Source organism: Sparus aurata, chromosome 22 (assembly GCF_900880675.1).
Source record: "Sparus aurata chromosome 22, fSpaAur1.1, whole genome shotgun sequence".
NCBI lineage: Eukaryota > Metazoa > Chordata > Actinopteri > Spariformes > Sparidae > Sparus > Sparus aurata.
Window position 1 is genome coordinate 9,740,463 of NC_044208.1, and position 18,976 is coordinate 9,759,438.

At 39.8% G+C, this 18,976-nt stretch overlaps 3 protein-coding genes across 5 annotated transcripts in view; 1 reads left to right on the forward strand and 2 right to left on the reverse strand.

Annotated features, from left to right (window-relative positions):
• Position 1: 1 nt before the first annotated feature.
• Positions 2-5,363, reverse strand: ttll2 (tubulin tyrosine ligase-like family, member 2). 2 transcript variants are annotated; one of them, XM_030404967.1, is made up of 4 exons: positions 4,770-5,363; positions 3,281-3,479; positions 1,502-2,856; positions 2-369 (listed from the first exon to the last, which is right to left on the reverse strand). In XM_030404967.1, exons 3-4 carry the CDS (start codon positions 2,827-2,829, stop codon positions 66-68), a joined length of 1,632 nt encoding a protein of 543 aa, XP_030260827.1. In that variant the 5' UTR covers positions 2,830-2,856; positions 3,281-3,479; positions 4,770-5,363; the 3' UTR covers positions 2-65. The 2 variants fall into 2 exon arrangements, with proteins under 2 accessions (XP_030260827.1, XP_030260826.1); XM_030404966.1 differs by having other exon boundaries at positions 3,281-3,515.
• A 137-nt stretch (positions 5,364-5,500) lies between these two features.
• On the reverse strand, positions 5,501-8,853 carry LOC115573897 (zinc metalloproteinase nas-4-like). 2 transcript variants are annotated; one of them, XM_030404974.1, is made up of 11 exons: positions 8,745-8,853; positions 8,466-8,516; positions 8,236-8,286; positions 7,804-7,860; positions 7,667-7,713; positions 7,232-7,301; positions 7,028-7,142; positions 6,393-6,565; positions 6,072-6,153; positions 5,736-5,857; positions 5,501-5,595 (listed from the first exon to the last, which is right to left on the reverse strand). In XM_030404974.1, the coding sequence occupies exons 1-11, from the start codon at positions 8,836-8,838 to the stop codon at positions 5,573-5,575; spliced, it is 885 nt and encodes a 294-aa protein (XP_030260834.1). In that variant the 5' UTR covers positions 8,839-8,853; the 3' UTR covers positions 5,501-5,572. The 2 variants fall into 2 exon arrangements, with proteins under 2 accessions (XP_030260834.1, XP_030260835.1); XM_030404975.1 differs by lacking the exon at positions 8,745-8,853 and adding an exon at positions 8,591-8,738.
• A 520-nt stretch (positions 8,854-9,373) lies between these two features.
• Positions 9,374-18,976, forward strand: part of igf2r (insulin-like growth factor 2 receptor) — a 48,418-nt gene continuing 38,815 nt past the window's right edge. Inside the window, 2 exon segments of the mRNA XM_030404958.1 lie at positions 9,374-9,624; positions 12,070-12,209. Of these exon segments, the coding sequence (XP_030260818.1) occupies positions 9,491-9,624; positions 12,070-12,209 (274 nt within the window). The 5' untranslated portion in view covers positions 9,374-9,490.

Consider the following 18,976-nt stretch of genomic DNA (forward strand, 5'->3'; position numbering starts at 1 on the left):
ACATCTCCAGACCAAGTAAGAACTTAGCAACAAATCCAAGAAGAAAAGAAAATTAGGCAGCCGCTCTAAGTGGGTTTGAAGCATTGACTGAGAAGTGGAGGATCCCTCGGCCCCCACAAAAGTGAATCAAAGTCTTCTCCAACATCTTTGTTCTCCTTCACTTCCATGTCTGATGTGGCCAGCTGACCAGTCAACCGCTGGAGCTGCTGTATGACTATCTTAACATCCAGTTTATGTGACTGTGAGGCCCTAAGAGTAGCTGTATTGAATGGGAAGGTCCGTATGAAGTCTCCAACTCTGAGTGGAGGAATTCGATGTCCGTTGAGTGCCGTTTTCTCCATGGAAGTCCTTACTGGTCTGTGATTCCCACTGTGGAACAATAACAGTGTTTGTTTGTTACACTGTTTGACTGAATATACCAATGTCTTTGTCCTGATGCTACATTTTCTACCTATTGGCTTGGTTCCAACCATATTCATAAAACAAACCAACAATCTCTTATCAAGTCAGTTTTTAGTTGTAATTTTTGTCTAGAAACTTGTCGCGTTCACTGATCTTCTGTCACCACAGACATGTCTGAACTCACTGCAACCCCTCAGCTGATAGACTTGCCATAGATCTGATTCGTCAACTCTCACAGGCCTGGGCAGGCACTGCCGACACACATATCCACATCAGTCGTAGATACGGTAAATATGAAGATCTACATACCAAACATGAAGATGACCTCTATTCAGTCTGCTGATTATTGCTCACTTGGCCCCAAAATGTTTTCTAGCTCCTGGGTTTACTTTCTCCATCTGGCCCAGCCTGCAAGACTTTTCCTTATAATGATTTCAAAGGTTTTTTAATCACATTCAGCTTAATGAAAGTCTAACAATTACAAAACTTACTTGGATCAAATATTCACAGTAGAAAGTCACAGTTGACTTTGTTTGCAGCTTGAGTTGTCCTGTCAAAGTATTTTCAATATTAGCAATACAGCAAATGGCCACTAGGCAAAATTGGAGGCAAGGCTTAGTCGCACCGTCATATCTAGGTTTAAATAGTAGATTCATGACAGCAGCTCTGCAGGTGTTTTTGCAGCCATGGCCAAGCTGAGGACGTAGCAGAGAGTGATATCTGTATAGTTGTGATATCACAACCATATGGAAGTTCTGATTGCTTGTTAAAAGGCAGAGTTTCTGAATTTGAGCTGGGCGCACTTTTCTGTGAAGTTTTGATATTTTCACTGCATTTATACAGCACCCAGACCTGCTTTGTAATAAGAACAGATCAAGAAGAAATAACTCTCTACAATATGAGACCTTTAAATTTCTCAGTAACACAACAAAGGCCAGCAATACATTCTTCAAAATTTAACCCACAGCAATATCTACTTGGTAAAATTTCCCCCACAGATTATGAAATATTGATCAATTTCACCTAGATTTCAAATTTAGAAACAAAGAAAGGGCTTGTTTACTATAGTGTACAGGAGACACAGCAGTACTGTTTGTACCTGTGAATGTCTGGGAGCTTCCAGGACCCAGCAGGACGTCTGAGTCCTGGCCCCCTCTGTGAGATATCATGTATCGAAGAGGAAACGTCTGTCTCTCCTGAGAGCTCCGTCTCAGCTTCTGTTTCAGTGTTGCCATGGTTTGTAACCTCAGACATGTGAAGACTCCTGTTGTCGATCTGCCATGGCGCAAGAGCTGGACACTTCTGTCTGTTTACCACTGACACATTTGTCCTTGAATGTGAGCCGAGTATCAGGTTCAGGGTCTTGTCTGTTTGGATTTTCGTAGCTGTGGTGTTAATTATTCTGCCTCTGGCTGCATATATCTTGTTTAAGTCAACAGGGGGGAGGTGTCTGTTGTAGTTAGATACAAATGCATGCTGACTCTGGTTAATTTCAGGCTTGCATAGAGTTTTTAGCAGAGGTAGTGTTTGAGTTTGTGAGGACTGGTTACGATTCCTTCGTTTCTGAAATTTGGTTTCTTTAACCTTCGGGAGCACATGTTGGTTGACATTGAAACAAGGCTGCTTGTACCCTTGTCCCTGATAAGCCCTCTGTCTTAAGCTGTCAATAAATGTGTAATTCATCAGATCAATCAGATCGCTGATCAGCCCTTTCTTCACTGTAATGTCAGCTGGGCAGTCCAGAGTCAATGCAGGGCTGTAGTTGACCTCCAGCAGCCAGGGTTTAAACTTGACATCAATGAGGATATCAAAGCCAAACAGCTCCACACAGTTTGGACAGGAGGGGACGGAGGGAGCGATGGTGAGGAGGGTCAGAGTGACGATGTTGCTGATCCTCTGCCACAGGAGAAGCTGGTTGACGTCCTGGCTGTTTAGAAAATGCCTGAACTTGCTCATCGTCCACTTGCATCCTGGGCCGACTTGCTCTTTTTCAGTTTTGTAGAAGGGACCAAACTTATTGATGCTGGTGTTGGTGAGATGAGAGTACAGGTTATTCAGAGATGAGAGGTTGTACTTCTCAGTGGCGAATCGCACCAGGCCTTCTTGATGAATATAAACAGTGAGCGGATGGAAGCTCTTCACACACACATAGATCCTCAGGTCGAACTTGTAGCCGGAGATCAGCAGAGGATTACTGACGTACCTCTGGACGATTACTGAGCAGTCGTAGACAAAGTGCTTTATATCCTCAAAGATGAAGATCCCTCTGCCTCTGGAGAGGTCCAAGGGCTTACATATCCAGTAGATCGAAGGTCCTCTGGTGAGACGCAGTTTGTTGTACTCAGCCAGGAAGCGGGTGTAGTCGTTGGGGAGGATGAAGGTGGTGGGACTGAAGTCATAGAGAGATGAACCCACTGTGGCTCTCATTCTCCTCAGGTTGCGTGCCAAGCAGTCCTTCCAGAAAAGTACAAATCATTCTGTTAGAGTTTCTTCCTTTCTTTCCAGTTAATACGATCGTACTCTTTCTGCGTGATCACTGTTTTGAAACATATTTGTTATTCTTGCCAAAAGACCATTTGTGGGGGGGGGGGGGTTCTCTACAGGTTCATCATGTTAAATGACTTCTTTCATATTGTTGTATTGTTTTAACCTTGTCATTGATACACTGTAATGAAAAATATAAAATTATGGAGGAAATTAGTAGCTTTAGGGTTTTGGTGTACACCCAATTCTCATTTGTGATAATAAGAAAGGGTGCTGATAGATTTCTCGACACTTAAATTATTCTGGTGACTGTATCTAATTTTCACTGAACAGCATACACAATTCTACATGTATTGAACACAAACAAAGCTGACACAACATGTCAGACCGTCACCTTGCGTGTGATGCCAACAGTCTTGGGATGGTGGTTGAGGCGCTGCCATGGCAGAAGGTTGTGATACTCTGAGCTGCGAAATGCAGTGCTGCGCCAGTAGAGGTTCCAGTCCTCCTCCTCCCGCTCTTCTTCGTCATATTCCTCCCATCCCCGCTCCAGAAGCACCTCCCTCAGCAGCTCTGGGCCTCTGTCCTGTAGTCTGAACACCAGGGATGCAGCCATACAGCATCAAACACTGTAGATACGGCAGATATGTAGAATATTAATGTGGATAGATAATATCAGAGTTTCTGTCGTTATCTTGGATCTTTGGATCACTTTGGTTTGATGTCATGGAAAATTATGTGTGAGGTAAATATGAGTCTGAAGTCATCCTCCCTCTCAGTGTGACACCAACTTCCTGCCGATATCATTATATCCAGTGTCTGTTATAGCTAGAGGATCATTAATTTGCTTAGAAATCATCAGATGAAAGACCCCTCAGAACGTGCCTGAGAATCATCATCAGAATCAAGATTTCTTCAGTATTAAATTAATCCAGTGAAAGTGTTCTGTACATGGCAAAGGTAAATTGTTAATAGCTAATTCAGCATACGTTTGATGGTGCCAGATTACTGACAGAATACCTGTATTTATCTGGAGTTACATAGTATCGGGTCAGGCTCTCCTGATGGCTAAGTCTTTTTCTGTTGTCATACAAGTTCCCTCATTGGCCTATGTTCCGCTGCAAGCATATTTCAATCTATCAAATGTTTTAGCTAAATCAATTTCACACCAAATAAAAAAATGCAGGAACAAGCGGCTCTTCCCACAGAAAAACACTTGTAATCATTACGGAGATAGGCGTGAATATCATTCACATGTGTGCTACGAACAAAATTAATCAAATAAAATCGTGTTAACATCACCCCACTTCCCCTAGAGGAATAAATCCAGTCTGAATGGGGCTAGAGGAAGTAATGTTGATTCTAATTTCACAAATGTATAGTTTAGCAGTTCCTCTCCTGGCTCGTCTGACAGCACCTCGTTTCTGTGTGAGCCAAAGCATTTACACGTTAAATCTGAGAAGCCAAAACAAACCCGACACTTTGTCTACTGCCGGAGGGAGCAGACTCAGGCTTCGGTGTGCCAACTTAGAAACAGACACACCAATTTGTTATCTGAAATGTTTGCAAAGGTGATATAATATATGCACATATGCAGTAATGGTCACTTAACATGCCAAAACAAACTGATGGAGAAAATAATGATACAAACACAGATATCTCAAGTAGTTTGCAATAAAATGTCCAAATACAAGTAATGCAAGAAAAAACATGTATTACAATTGAATACACAAATGTATAAGCCTTTAGCATCCAGATGGTTTAAATCAAACATTAATGGGAGAAAAACTAAAACATGTCAGATATCAGAATTTTTTTCCCAATAAAAACAATACCACACAAATTAAGAATGTACAATCTTGAAAAAGTGTGATTTGTCTTACCTTACTTATAGTCGTACTCTCTGTGAGGCAAATGAGAGGTGGATGGTCGGAGTCCTTCTCCTTGACTCCTGCATGGTGCACAGCAGACAGTCTGTTGTGTTAGCTCCTCCTACAGACTCAAACTGCAGAGAGTCTGCCAGTCAGGCGTTTGTACGGGAGGCGTCTATCATACACAAGGGTTATTACATGATTGAATGTCTTATTTGATCTGTATAGTTGTACACCTGCTGTTAACAGAGGTAATTAAACATTTGATACACTGCCATGTTTAACAATACCATCACAGCAAAGGTAAATATGTAGGAATGATACTAAAGAGGATGAGAGAAATACCAGAGGTTTTAAAAGGCCTGTATATTTTTTGCTGATTTTGCTCGCTAGCTAACCACGTAGTTACTTTCACACGTGGTCATTAAAAAAGGAAGGTTATAGGAGTGTAGAGTTAAGTTACATGAATAAACACCAAACTTTTTTTCTTAAAAGGACTCCACCTTAAAAATGTTAAATAACCTCATTAGCCTGTTTTTACATTGATAACTACTAAAACTCTTAAAAGATTGTAGATGTGTCAGAAGTTTTTTTAAACTTTTATACCATATGTATGACAAAAAGGAGATTTTCCTCTATGTATGTAAAAGGGTATATTCTCATATTATGAAACGACATCCATCCATTTACAGTAAATGTCTGTTCCTGGGAAACGTGGCGTGAATAAGACTTCAATACAGAAATAACAATCAGCAGGACGTTTTGAATTTTATTAAATCTCCTGGGAAATGCAGGTAAACCAACAGCAAGCCCGTTCACCACCCGTTCATCCGCGCATCTGAAAGAAGAAATGCATCTTAGTATTGCTGAACAGTCAGCGCATTGTACTTGTAGCATGTTTAGAGTTTTAAATATTTACATATATTGTTACGTGAAACCTGTAGATGAAAGAACAGTAGTGTAGTAAAGAGGTTATACCACAGTGGTAAAGTCTGTTCAGTCTCTCTATGTCCAGGTGACTGAGGTGTGATCTCTGACCCATCTGCTCTCCACCCTGCTTTGGCAACACAGTCGGACCTCCATCTTGACTGAAAAAATACCTGCAACAGAAAAGCCTGTTTTTATATACAGCAAGCCAGCAAAAAGCTCTTTTGTAGTTTCATTTCAGTGTTCAGCGTCAGCCCAGGATCAGACACTGAGGACAAATAATTAGATGGAATAAAATGATACATTTTAATGTAGACATCTGGTGTCATTAGAACCGAGCAATGATTATCTGTTTCTCTAAACAGAGGAGGATGGGTCAGGACTTACGATCCGTAGTGCATTATGGAGTTGAGGTCGTACGGCAGGTTCAGAGTGTTCCCATGTTTCACCTTAAAGTTTTTTGTTCTTCCTTTAAAAATCAAGAAATGTTTCATGATTTAGTATGCATTAGTCTTTTAAAAGCCATGGAAGTTATAAGTTGCTTTCAAATCGCAAAAGAAGTTAGTTTGAATCATTCCTCAACAGTAGCATTTAACTTTAATACGTGGTCATTTCCCAGGCCTGAGTTTGCTGACTACTTCTGCCTCCAAGTGTGCAGAATGTGCAAAGACTTCGCTCACTGCAAGTGTTTATCATACAGGGAATTACCTGGCATGATACTCTGCCACTGCACAGTGACGTAATGATCTCGGTCCTCGCGGGTGTGTTCATGATGCAATCCCAAAGCATGAATGAGCTCATGGCAAAGATTCCCCACACTGCACGTACTGGAGAAATACACCGGCTGGTCTCCTCCTCGACAACCAACAAAAGATGCACAGCTACAGAGGAGAGCGAACAGATAAACGGAATAGAAAGTCGTATGTAGCCATTTTACATTTTTAAAATCCATGATTTGATACGTGCCATGATATCAACATTTCTACAATATGTTGTCAGGACACATTCAGATCACATCTACATGAGCTGACTTTAAATGGCAGGAGGAAGAGGGGACGGCAGTGGCAGCTAGGTGGGATTTCAAGCAAGTTTCAACATGTGCTGGTGGTTAAAAATGAATTCATAAAATGTATGAAAAACATGTCGCCGTTGCCATGGGTAATCCAGTCAACAACACCACCGTCAACAGCTGTCAGCGGAACTAGTCCTGTGTCCTAATAAGTGTTCACAAAAATCTATAGACTCCAGAGCAACAGGAATATTGCCTTTGTATCATTTCTGTTTAATAAGAGTTTCAGGAGGAGAGGATGAACTGACCCCTTTGAGCCTGATATTTCTCTCACCCTTTGCCATTCAGGAACTTCAGGTAGTTGATCTCTGTGGTTCGTTGTACGAAGCGAATGCAGGTGTAATCTGATATCATCTTGAAGGCGGCGGAGATCTCAGACCATCGATGAGCTGTTGGAGTGCAAACATAGAAGCTGTTTTATCATCCAACACACTGCGGTGTTCATCCAGCAGGGCTGGTTAGAACCTCAGCGACTCACCCAGCTCATCACTGATGGTGTAAGGTACGATGGCTTCAGACCACAGGGTCTCCACAGCATTCCTGTCCTCCTGCGAGTACAGACAGACTAATGTTTAGATGTTAAAAAGGGGCATTATGTAGTTTTGAGGAAGGAATTTTAATCAGAAGAGATCATTGACAAATTTTTTTTATGTCTAAACAAACTAAACTGATGTCAAAGGACAATGCAATTCGATAGAATGTGTTACTATTTTACTTTGCATGTGGCAGGCTGTGAATAAGTATTTGAGTTTATATTATAACCTCATTAATTTTTTGAACATTTCCAGACAAAATTTAGATTTTATTGCCAAATGTATCATAGAAAGCATTTTTTTTTTAAAATCATAAATGTGATGTTTCCTAAATTTTAAATTTGAAGAAAAAAAAAAAAAACCTCAGGTCTTCATTTTACCGGAATCAGAATGTCTCCCTCTTGGACAATCATGTCTTCACGGAGCTCTGCAACGTTTAAAAATTCAGATTAAAATAACATTTATGGAAAAGACAAATTTTGATTTGTTTAACATGTTAAACATATTTAAAGTTTACCCTCCAAGGTTTCTGCACTGGCCAGTTGTGATGGATCAGGCGTTACAGAAACCAAACCTGCACAAATCTTAGAATTTAAATCACATTGTTTTAAACACAAAGGAAAGTCTAAAAAACAAAAAAGGTGCAATAATATGTAAGAATTGGACACTTGTCAAATGTATACTCCAAAACTGAGGGCAGCATATCTCCAGTTATGGCTAGTTAGCACAGTTAACCGTGTCCAAACCGGAGCTCGGAGGACATGTTGGTGTTGCCTACTATCAGAGTATCATTTCTTGAGGTAACTGGCTAGGGGCTCACTTGATAGCATGCTAACTTTGACAGGCATCTCTGCAATATTATACAAAAAAATTATGAAAAAAAGCTGTTGTGAATGTTTTAAGCTAAAGTTCTTACATATTGCACCTTTTATACCCAACAAGCACCAACCTGGGGCTGGACTGATCGCATTATGAGTGTCATTTAAGGCGACGCCACCAACTGAAAAAGAGAAATCCAATAACATTTTAGGTATTAACACCATTATTTTTATGTTCAGCATGTTTAAAATATACCAGACTATTGTTTCTGTGTTACATCCATGGAAATCCCTCAAATTGTTCTTAATATAGCCACAAATGCACGTGTAACAAATGCTAGTAAATCTAGTGAACACCAACCTGTGGTATGACTGTCAGCCTCCTGGGTCTGGTTTATGGGGACTCCACCAACTGCAATAAAAGAAAGTGCGGATTATGATAAACGTTTAGCAGAATATCTGCAGTTTGAATGCTTCAGTCTGTACCTGTGGAAACACAGAGGAACACCAGAAGCAACATTGTGCAACAAAACACAATCAGCAGATAGAGAACCCAAAGCTTCTGTCTGACTCTCTAACAGAGATCTGATCACACGGTCCCAACAGGTGTCATCACTTCACACTGATTACGACCTTTCACCTTTTGTATTCCCATTTTGGTGTTGACATTGTAAAGACGTGTGTTGGGAGAGCAAGCGTACGGATTCCCGAGTAAATGAATAATAAACACTCATCCTGCTACTGAATATAACTGAGGATATACCTTACACTGTCTGGTTCTAAATGAAGGAGCAGTGTTTTTATGACCACTGGGTGGTGCAGCATGACACCTGAGCAATGCTCTTAACTGTATGATGTGCACTTCAGCTGTCTGTTTCAGGAACCATGCAGTCTTCATCAAGCCTGAGGACCTACTTTTAACAAACTATACCAATTAATTGATATAAAATGGTAATGTTTTAGATGGTTATGTGGCCTAAAAGGGTAAGGGTGAGATACAACTCTGAGCTAAAAGTGTTTGGTTAATGAAGTGTCACTAAGAAAACTGTTTTACTTATAAAGTAGAAAAATGCTGAATATCAGATCTAATAATCGGCCAGGTCCATAATGAGTTGACCTGTAATACACATTCATACATATAGATGAATGTTTGATTTACTTTTACCTGTACTTTTGGTACGTAAGTATTAATATCAGAGCGTTAGTGTTTACTCCGCACAGTTTTCCCACAGCTCGTGAAGGCACCATCAGTCGGCATCATGAGTGTCATGTGATGTCCTGTCATGTGGTGCAGTCACTTCCTACTGATTTGGTCCGGAGCGGATAGACTCTGCTGTATCATGTCGTCTTAGTCCGGCTCCACAGACAGTATCCACCACAGTAAACATGTCATTTCTGTGCAAATCTAACCGCTCTTCGCCTCCGAGGCTGGTTCTGTGGTTAGCGGCGTGTCTGGGATGTTTGTTGGTCCGGTCCGCTGCGGAGGGGGACGGGAGCCTGTGGTACCAGGACCTCTGCAGGTAACAAACACACCTCCGGCTCAAACAGACTGCAGCTAAAAACAGACGAAATAACGTTTGAAATCGCAGCGTTTCATCTTTTTAGTTGTGTGCAGAGGTCGCCAAGCTAGCTTTAATTCAGAAATATGTCATTTGACAATTTTAATAGCTTGTTTACAGTCATATAACACGACCCTTTGACATTATGAGAAGGTCTCTTGTGTAAAATTAGCTCATAAACAATCAACCAGCCGGCTCTTTGTTCCGGTTACATTATCAACTTTATAGATTAGCTTTGCTCGTCAACGTTACCGGTGCGTGCTAGCTAAGATATCGGTGGAAACAATTTGAATAATGTGCTGCCTCACAAGTTTGTATAAGCTAGGTTTGTTAGCTGACTTACTGTTGACTTGAATGAGCTCCAAATACTCACGCAAATTGAGCTCAGTTGACATGAGTTACAACGGTTACTTTTGTCTCTATCGAGCGGAGGTGCAGCCTCGCTAACTGATAACGTTACATGGAAGCTGTCATGTAACAGCTAGGCTAACTGACTGTTAGCAACGTCAAATGGCAGGTCTCAGAAGAGGACAATGGCACGACAGTCTGTCCATAACAAGAGAGAGCGACACTGTGCATTTTGTAGGTGAAGGGAGGGTTGTACATGGACGAGCCGTGGCGTGAATGCAGCGTTGTTCTCTTTAACTGGAGCGCTGTCTGCAGCCGCTGTTCAAATATTGACAGGGCAGAAATGAGAACCACCTAACTCAACCTGTAAGGGCAGGCTGGTGGCTTTTATTTACTTGCTTTGGCAGCAGGTCACCTGACAAGGTTGGTTTATAAACAGAAACACTTCACCAAAAGCGTTTAGTATGTCGATTCTAATTGTGATACATGGATAATGAATGCAGTCATGACACATCCCCTCCCTGTGCTTTCACCTTCTGAATCAAGGGGCACCACACCTGTAACCATGTTATTGTTTTGTTGATCTACCTCTTGGGGGGGGGAAAAAATAGGTAAACGGTAACTTATTTTTTCAAAAAGGACACAAAATTAACCAAGAAATACGGGTAAATGAGTAGCTGTGTAGTGGAGTCTCCATATAGTAGTGGATAGTCTTATAAAGGGATAAACTTTTACTTCTCCCAATGATGATTTTGTTTTCTTTCCTCTTTCTTTTCTTTTTTAGTTAATTAATCAATTAATCTTTATTTGTATAGCACCAACTGATAAAAAGATCATTCAAAGCAGATCTTTCTCTCATTAGACTTTCTTCCCCAAAACTATAAGGTGCACCTTGCAGCAACACTTTATGCAACACGGAAATAACGGTTAGTTGCACAAAGACAACTTCCAAGCGTCTCCTGTTACTGTATTGTTTAGTCGATTAAAGGAAAAAAAAACCTTTACTTCCTCCAAAGATTACTTTGTTGTCTTTCTCCATTCTTAGTTACCTTTTCTTTCTTTTTATTTTATTTTATTGTTTTTTACTTTTTTTTAAATCTTTATTTGTATAGCACCAACTGATAAAAAGACCATTCAAAGCAGACCTTTCTCTCATTAGACTTTCTTTCCCAAAACTACAAGGCGCACCTTTGAGTATGACTTGTGGGCACTTTGTGGAACACAGAAATAACAGTTAGTTTCACAAAAACAACTTCCAAGCGTTTGTGGTTATCACAATTTTCGCACTGGCTGTGAAGGCATCATCAGTCACCATCATAGGTGAGATATAGGTAAATTAATAACTGGGTAGCGGCATCTTTATTTAATGTATTGTATAGTCGATTATAGGAAAAAACTTTTATTTCTTCCGAAGATAATTTTGTTGTCTTTCTCCATTCTTAGTTACTTTAAATAATCCTGATTTGACATTTCTTGGCATATGAACCACACAAACATATTTTCCTCCATCTAGAGAAGAAGATTTGTAGAACAGGGCATCTCTGCAGCACCAAGATTGATTGAAACAGAAAGAAATGTAATATTGAAAATGAATATATGATGTAAAAATTAACATTCCCACTTATTATAAATCAGGGGTGAAATTAAATGTGAAATATTGAAAATTTAAATAATGATATTGTGTGAATAATCCAGAACAGATGTTCGGCCTTGTTTATCAGTCTATCTGGTTGCCTTTGCACAAAAAATTATGTGTAATTGTTTCTTTCTATACAATATTTAAAAATATTATGGTAACAGACTCTCTCCACCTCCCCCCATCTATAGTTTAGGTTATTTGCCAAATCATTTTAAGACTAAAGAATTGATTTATTAACAAAAAAATAGAAACTTAACCATCATCTGTTGACTGAATTAATCTAGCACAACAGGGCTGAGACCTTATGTGGGTCTGTATGATAAAGGTGTGTATAGCTGTAGGTATGAAGTGTGTGCATGACCTGAATAATTTCCTTTATTCTACTCTTTACTTAATTATTTTTTTCCCTTGTGTTGCAGTTATAAGTGGGAAGCTATAGACCGGGATAATAAAGTGAGCTATACGATAAAGCTCTGTGAGTCGTCGCCAACAACCAGCTGTGGCCCCGGCACAGCCGTCTGCGCTCAGGACCTCACCACCAAAACAGACCAGTCTGTCGGTGAGTACGGTACACTGGTGCACACTGGGACACAATAAAGCTTCAGCAACTACATAACACATCTGTTATCAGTCAGGTGTGGAAGCATCATGGCTGTCTGTTGGAGAGATAATGGCTTAACCTAATAAAGAAGCTAAGTGAACTAAGTTCTCTTCAGCATGATAAGATATTGTATGAATGTACAAATGCAGTTTTCGCAGCATGTTAATGGATTTATTGTTATGTTAGGAATGTCTCTGTGTCCAGAGTTGTTGGTAGATAACTAAGGATAAAAACTATTGTTGCAGTGCAGTGAACATGCTGTGAGCTTAGACACAGTGAAGGCTGTCAGCAATTCAGCTACCTATGGCCTTGATTTGTGTGAGATAACGTACCTTTGATTGGCCAAGAATTAAAGTCGACAGGTGTTTCTTTTTCCTGTTTAAGTCTTGACAAGAGGCTTTTTCAGAGCTAACATCACATTCAACTCTGTTATTGCTCTGTTGTTGGACAGTAACCTCTGAACTGTTGACTTATGAAAGCCAGTGAACATCTTATTGTCTTATAGTTAAAGTCTTTGCAGTTAGTCTACAATTTTTTGAAACTTCATATTTACAGTCTGCCATTTTTTTTTGTATCAACCTGTGTAAAGTACCAGGTTTAGGCATGAAGTATGATTTTACAGGGCTCCAGGGTGCGATAAAGAAAACTGTCAACTGTGACACATTTTATCACCACATCACGTTAGGGATAGGAATTGATAAGGTTTTATTGATACCAATGCCATTATCGAATATATCTATTCCCTTGGGCCATACCATTCTGATGGGTGGACCCTTTCTTTTGAGATTTTATCATGCATTTAGTCATTCAAAATTTAATAATTTGCGTTGCACTATCCGTTTGCCACAGTTGCACATACATATTCAGCGTCTTCTGATTTGCTGTGTCAGAAAATGTGTCAGTGATACCAACAATCCATCATAGCTACAGTTTAGATACAATTATCTATTTATCCAGATCAAATTTCATTTGTTGTCTTTAAACACTTAACATTATTTTTCATGGGGAGCAGCATGCACATTGTTACCAGTTGTTGTTTCCAGGTCCTGTTTCACCTTTTCACCTATCTCCCCACCAGGAGACAAACCCGGTTTGATCGAGGGAAGTAGAATGATTATTATATTGCAGCCTTGTATCCAGCTGTGTTGTTCTACAAAAACTCAGTGTTGTGTTTGGAGCAGGTGCAGGTCAGAATCACATAACACATCTGAGTTTACAATCACCAAGCCCATTATACTGCTCTGTTTAAATCCTTATCACTTGTTTCATGTTTTTGAATTACAAGTTGAATGTCAGCTGACATACTGTTATTGCTCTTTGACTTGTCCCATGTGTCATATGACAACCGAACAGCAAAGAATATTTCATGGCTCTTTATGACACTTGAGGAAGTATCTACAGCCAAGGAGCTGTGTTTATATACTGCAGATCTGTTTTCATTGTGTTGATCTCAGTCTGGCCACATTTAGCAGATCTGTGGTCACCTGTGAAGTGGTACATTTTGCTGACATGACTGATGGGGGGGTTTCTAAATGCTGAGTGAAGTGATGATGTATAGATCAGTCTTCCAGAGCTTTATCAATACATTAGCAGATCTGATCTCTGTGCTGATGAGGCTGACTCTGCTGCTGCTGCTGCTGCTGCTGCTGCTGCTGTGTGTCAGCAAGATCCACATATCTGCCCCTAACTGCAAGCTGTAAATCAGGGAGGAGCTGCACTTATAGTGCCACCCACCAAACAAAATGAGAAAAAAAACAACAACTGTAATGCAAGAATTATTTAGATTCACAATGTTTTTTGAATTTTTTTTTTTCAGTCAGCAACTTACATTTAGTCAAAAATAGATTAAATAAAGTTGCCTGGCAGCCAGACTGGCACCATTTAGCTACATCAGAGACGTGTACAATTATAATGAACATAAAGCAAAGCAGCCTGTAGTCAAACAAACAACCAAAGGATACATCTGCTTGTCAAACTTTGTCAAACCAGCAACAACTACAGTGAAAATAAAGAAAGCTACAATGATAAGTGACGGAAAGAATAATTGTTTTCTTAATCTACTAATTGTTTCAAATAGATATACCAAACATTTGCTCTCCACGGCTTCTTAGATGTTGAGATTTGCTGCTTTTCTTTGTCTTATGATAGTGAGCTGAACATGTCTAGGTTTTGGTTTCATTTTAGCATTTTTAATACATCCGGGAAAAATTGTTGGGGGCTTTTGAAAATTATGAAATACTGTGCAAATGAAAAGATTCAGAAATATCTGAAGGTCCTCCTGATTTATTTGCAGTGAACCCAAGAGCATGTAAGCCTTTGTCTTTGTTTGTACACCTGAGGTCCAACTGATCTGTTTTCTTGACGATTGTCACTTCTTTTTTCATCTTAGTCAAAATCTCTCCATCTCGTATTTCACACTGTGTTCTGCGGTCAGAATGAAACTTGCTAACCTCCCTCTTGAATTGTTGGTTATTCCCACATCAATTGTATTCCTTCAACTTCAGTGCTGCTCCACATTTTTCCATCCAAGCGACGTGCCCCCTGTGGGGAGCACCCCACAGTTTAAAACACAAAAAACACTCATTAAAGGTTCGGTTGGACCAGGGGATCACTGTGCTGCTTCCATTATAATTCCTCTACGGACACATTAGTGATGCTTTTTGAGACATCCAGAAAAAGGCTTTTTGCAGAATGAATCATAGCATGCAGGGCTGCAACAACAATGTTCATGTAATGATTACATTTTGATTTCCTTCTCTCCCCGTCTCCAACATAAACACACATTGATAGTAATAATACCATTTTTGTGAAAGAGAAGGAAAGAAAACATCGCACACATTTATCATTGAAATATGCATTTCAGTAGCAACATAGTGTTACTCCATACAAATCATTCCTAGAGTGAATAAATAAAGAGGGTTTGCTGGAAACTTCCATGTCATTGTGCCACTTCCGTCTCGAATAAAGTCACTTAGATTGCTGGGAAAGTGAGTTATCAGTGGCTCATTTTCCTTTATTCTGGCGCCAAGTTTTTGCGGGGGAAGCTCCTATACCATTGAGTGACAGGATTATTTTCATTATTTTCACCATCAGTCAGTTAGAGCTGCACCAATACATGATTTTTGGGGCCGATCCCTGACAAGGGAGCAAAACATTCTCATATCTATGTGTCTGCCAGTATAGACTAATTTTTGCAACAGAGTGGAGTAGTGTGTAGGCTAACCCAGAAGCTGGCATTGGCCTGGTTCCCCCAACAAAAAGCCTATGGGATTTTTAAATTGGATATTGGAATATCACTGAAAAGAATCTCTGTGACAAAAACATGTTTATGAGACTTCACAGATAAACACAACTTTGTGATTTTTGAAGCCTCAATGAAATCACTAGTTAAAAGCTGATGTTGGGTTATAAACTGACTACATCAGTCACATGACTAAAATATCACCACCACTAGGCATCCTACTACCCAATTACAATACATGTTTTCTATAAAGAGGGACTAGTGAGTAGAGGAGTCTCTGTGTTTGCTGTGATGACGTTTAATCTCCTTGACAACCTCTGTAATCTTATTTAGACACTTTAGACATCTAAGTGTTTTATAATTGAATTGGGGGACATTCAATGATGTATTTTAAGTCGTAGAACAAAACGTGTAAATATCTTCAGCCTGTGGTAATTACAGACGTCATTTTCAGGGATTTAACCCAAAACAAATTTAAAAAAGCTCATAGACTTTGAGACGAGGGAATCAGAAGGGCTGAAATGCTAAGTGATTACTGGATCTTTGCTCTTTCAAATGTGGTTGTTAAACATTTGTAACAAAGATGTAATGGTAGCTGGATATTTGTAGTTCAGTAACAATCTTTATTGTCTAGAATTACATCAGAGTACTTAAACAGCAAACTTAATTGGGAATTTGATAATTATAAATAACCCTGGCAATTTTTTCTGAATTCTTTTAATCTATAAAATGGCAAATTTAAAAAAAAGCTCATCAAAATTTCCCAGTGGTCAGTGACTTCTCCAGAGTGTTTCGTTTGTCCTGCCAACATTCAAAAACCAAAACCCAAAGACTCTTTGATTACTATCCTAAATCTTATTAATTGCTGTAATTGGCGATTAATATTCCTTCCATGACTAATCAATGAATCATTTAAAAGTGTGTACAGAACGGTAACACTTTGAAACTTTCCCTGTGATCAGAGTCAGCACTTTTATAGTCACACAGTTCACGCTGTGTCGTAACACCAGAACATCTGCCAAGTGTCACATGTCATTAGCTATTAATAGTATCAATAACACATCAATTTTTGCTAAAGATCATTTACATTTCTACACAGACTTCCTGCTCCTGTTTGGGGCTGTTTCTCAGTTTTAGTTACATCGCTGTCTCTGATTTTGGCTGTGACCTTTCTAAAGAAGACAGGCTGCCAGACAGAGTTATTTCAGAGTCCCACAACAACAACTTGTCCTGCAGTCTGAGGTCGTGACCTTCCCGGTGTAGCAAATTGGTGTTTGGTAGCTCTCAGCCACAGAGTGTGTCATCAGGCTCAGATTTCCAAGGGTGACAAAGAGCCATGTTGCTTTGGGCTGAAGACTGCAGACTCATATTGTTGGGAGGGTTTGTTTCCATCTTATTTTATTAAAGATACCCTCCGGATTAAGATCATATATGAAAGTGAAAGAAGTGAGAGGTGATAAACAAGAAGCAGCCCAGTCAGATGATTTGCAGTTTAATCATGACTAATCACATGGCCCAGGAACACATCATCCAGCATAAACGCCCTCAAACACAGATAGACTAAATCTCACGCTCTGCTCTCTCTTTCTCTCTCTCACTCTCTCTCTCTCTCTCTGTACTGTTTGCTTCGGGCTCTATTCATGCTGTCTGATTGGCTGTGCTTCCAAATCACACATGATCGATCCTCATGCTCTGACATTCACGTCTCTCCTGCTTCCTCAAATCAAAACCCCTGGAGTAACAAAACACTCGCCTCACTGTAGAGGTGGAAAGTTTGTCGTCTGTGCTTTCATGGAGATCAGCAGCTGTTGTCAGCTTGTTTTCATGTCTTGACCACATTTTGTCCCACGTCGCTGAAATTAGTGCTACAACCAACATTTATTTCTTCTGTAGGTTTTCTGATTGCGTTTGGGATTTGTGTTCTTCCTGTTAAGAAAAGTAGTGAAAAGTAACAATCACGGCGCGCAGGTGGTCGAGTGGTTAGAGCCCATGCCATAAACGCAGCCGACCCCGGTTCGATTCCGGCCGGAGGTCCTTTGCTGCATGTCACATCCCCCTCTCTCTCCCATATTTCCTATCTGTCTACTGCTTAATAAAGGTGTCTATGCCAAAAAAAAAAAAAAAGGAACAATCACAAAGTCCGAGGGGATGTCTTCAGATAGCTTGATTTGTTTGACCAACAGTCCACAAGAGATGATCAGTTTATTATCGCATAAGACCAATGTAAGGACGCATGATGTATAGCGGATGTATTGCGTGCTGAGAGGCAGAACAAGCTTTTTCCAATTCTTTTTCTTCTTTAAGGTATTTATTGTCAGATCCACATACAGCTGCCCACTGTTCCTGATTGATGCATGTGCTTAGTACCTTCATGGGCGTAATTTGGCTTTGTTTTAACATTTCTTTTTATTGGCTATAATCTAATCGTTGGTAGGTAGGTAGGTAGGTAGGTAGACAGACAGACAGACAGACAGAGGTATATATTGTGCATTCCTATAGAAAATACCAAATCTAGACATATTTCAAATTTAAACTAGGACATGAATTTCTTCTTGGAAATTGGCTTTGAAGACTAATGTTATGAAATAGTTTTTAATAGTTAATAGATGTCAGAAAGTCTGAGAACACTAGTCAGTATACTATGTTTGACTGTATTGTTTTTTGTTATTACAATAATAACCTGAGACGTACTTTTAAGCTTTACAAGAGCTACTTGAAGACCAAAGAGGACCAAGGAGTCCTGATTGTCATGGACTTTCCTTCACAGTCACTTGACCTCAACCCACTTGAACATTTATGGAGCACTTGAAGGCTGAAAAAGCCAAGCATTTTGTGACATCACAAGAAGCGTAATGGACCACAGTGAAATCATGCTGGGACAACATGAGTCAGCAGGTTACACAAACATGTGGAGTCCAAGCTGTTTTAAAGCATAACAGGTACATGCCAAAGATACTCTGAAATGCATGGTAATTTTTCAAAGATTCAACTTTTCACTCAAATTGTTCAGCCAATATTATAACTGGTAATTGTCTTGCATTCGACACAAATGTAAAATAGAAGTATTGTATGTAAGTGGTGTCAGACTTGTGATCCTACTGTAAAATACTGTCCATTCTGCCAAATGAGTACTTTTTTAATACTTAAATTATAGACAACTTTTTAACTTTCCCCCTCCAAGCGTATCCCTGTGTTAATACTGTTGACACCACTGTTGCAAAAACAGCGTTAGTATCATGGCTACTGCTAGCAGCCTGGCCACTCTCCAAAGCAAAAAACAACAGTAAAAATCCCAATTCGACCTAGAAATCCTGATCTCAGCGCTGTGAAAAGGCAGATGGAGCCCCTCAGTTTTAATGAGTAGGCAGGTTTTTGTTACATATGGTAGAAGAAATAACAGCTCTGAACAATCTCAAGTCCAGGTGGTAAGAGGAAACGCATATCAGTGGGGGAACAGACTCTGACACTAAACTGGAGCACGTGA

Bases quoted from the DNA above. Each gene is read 5' to 3' on its own strand.
- LOC115573897 (XM_030404974.1), bottom strand. From the start codon at position 8,838: ATGAGTGTTTATTATTCATTTACTCGGGAATCCGTACGCTTGCTCTCC. The intron at 7,143-7,231 runs GTGAGTCGCTGA...GCACTCCAACAG, and splicing joins CACCATCAGTGATGAGCTGG to CTCATCGATGGTCTGAGATC. The intron at 5,596-5,735 runs GTATAACCTCTT...TTCTTCTTTCAG, and splicing joins GAACAGACTTTACCACTGTG to ATGCGCGGATGAACGGGTGG.
- ttll2 (XM_030404966.1), bottom strand. From the start codon at position 3,502: ATGGCTGCATCCCTGGTGTTCAGACTACAGGACAGAGGCCCAGAGCTG. The intron at 2,857-3,280 runs GTGACGGTCTGA...CTTTTCTGGAAG, and splicing joins CTGTTGGCATCACACGCAAG to GACTGCTTGGCACGCAACCT. The intron at 370-1,501 runs GTACAAACAGTA...ATTGTTCCACAG, and splicing joins AAGCTCCCAGACATTCACAG to TGGGAATCACAGACCAGTAA.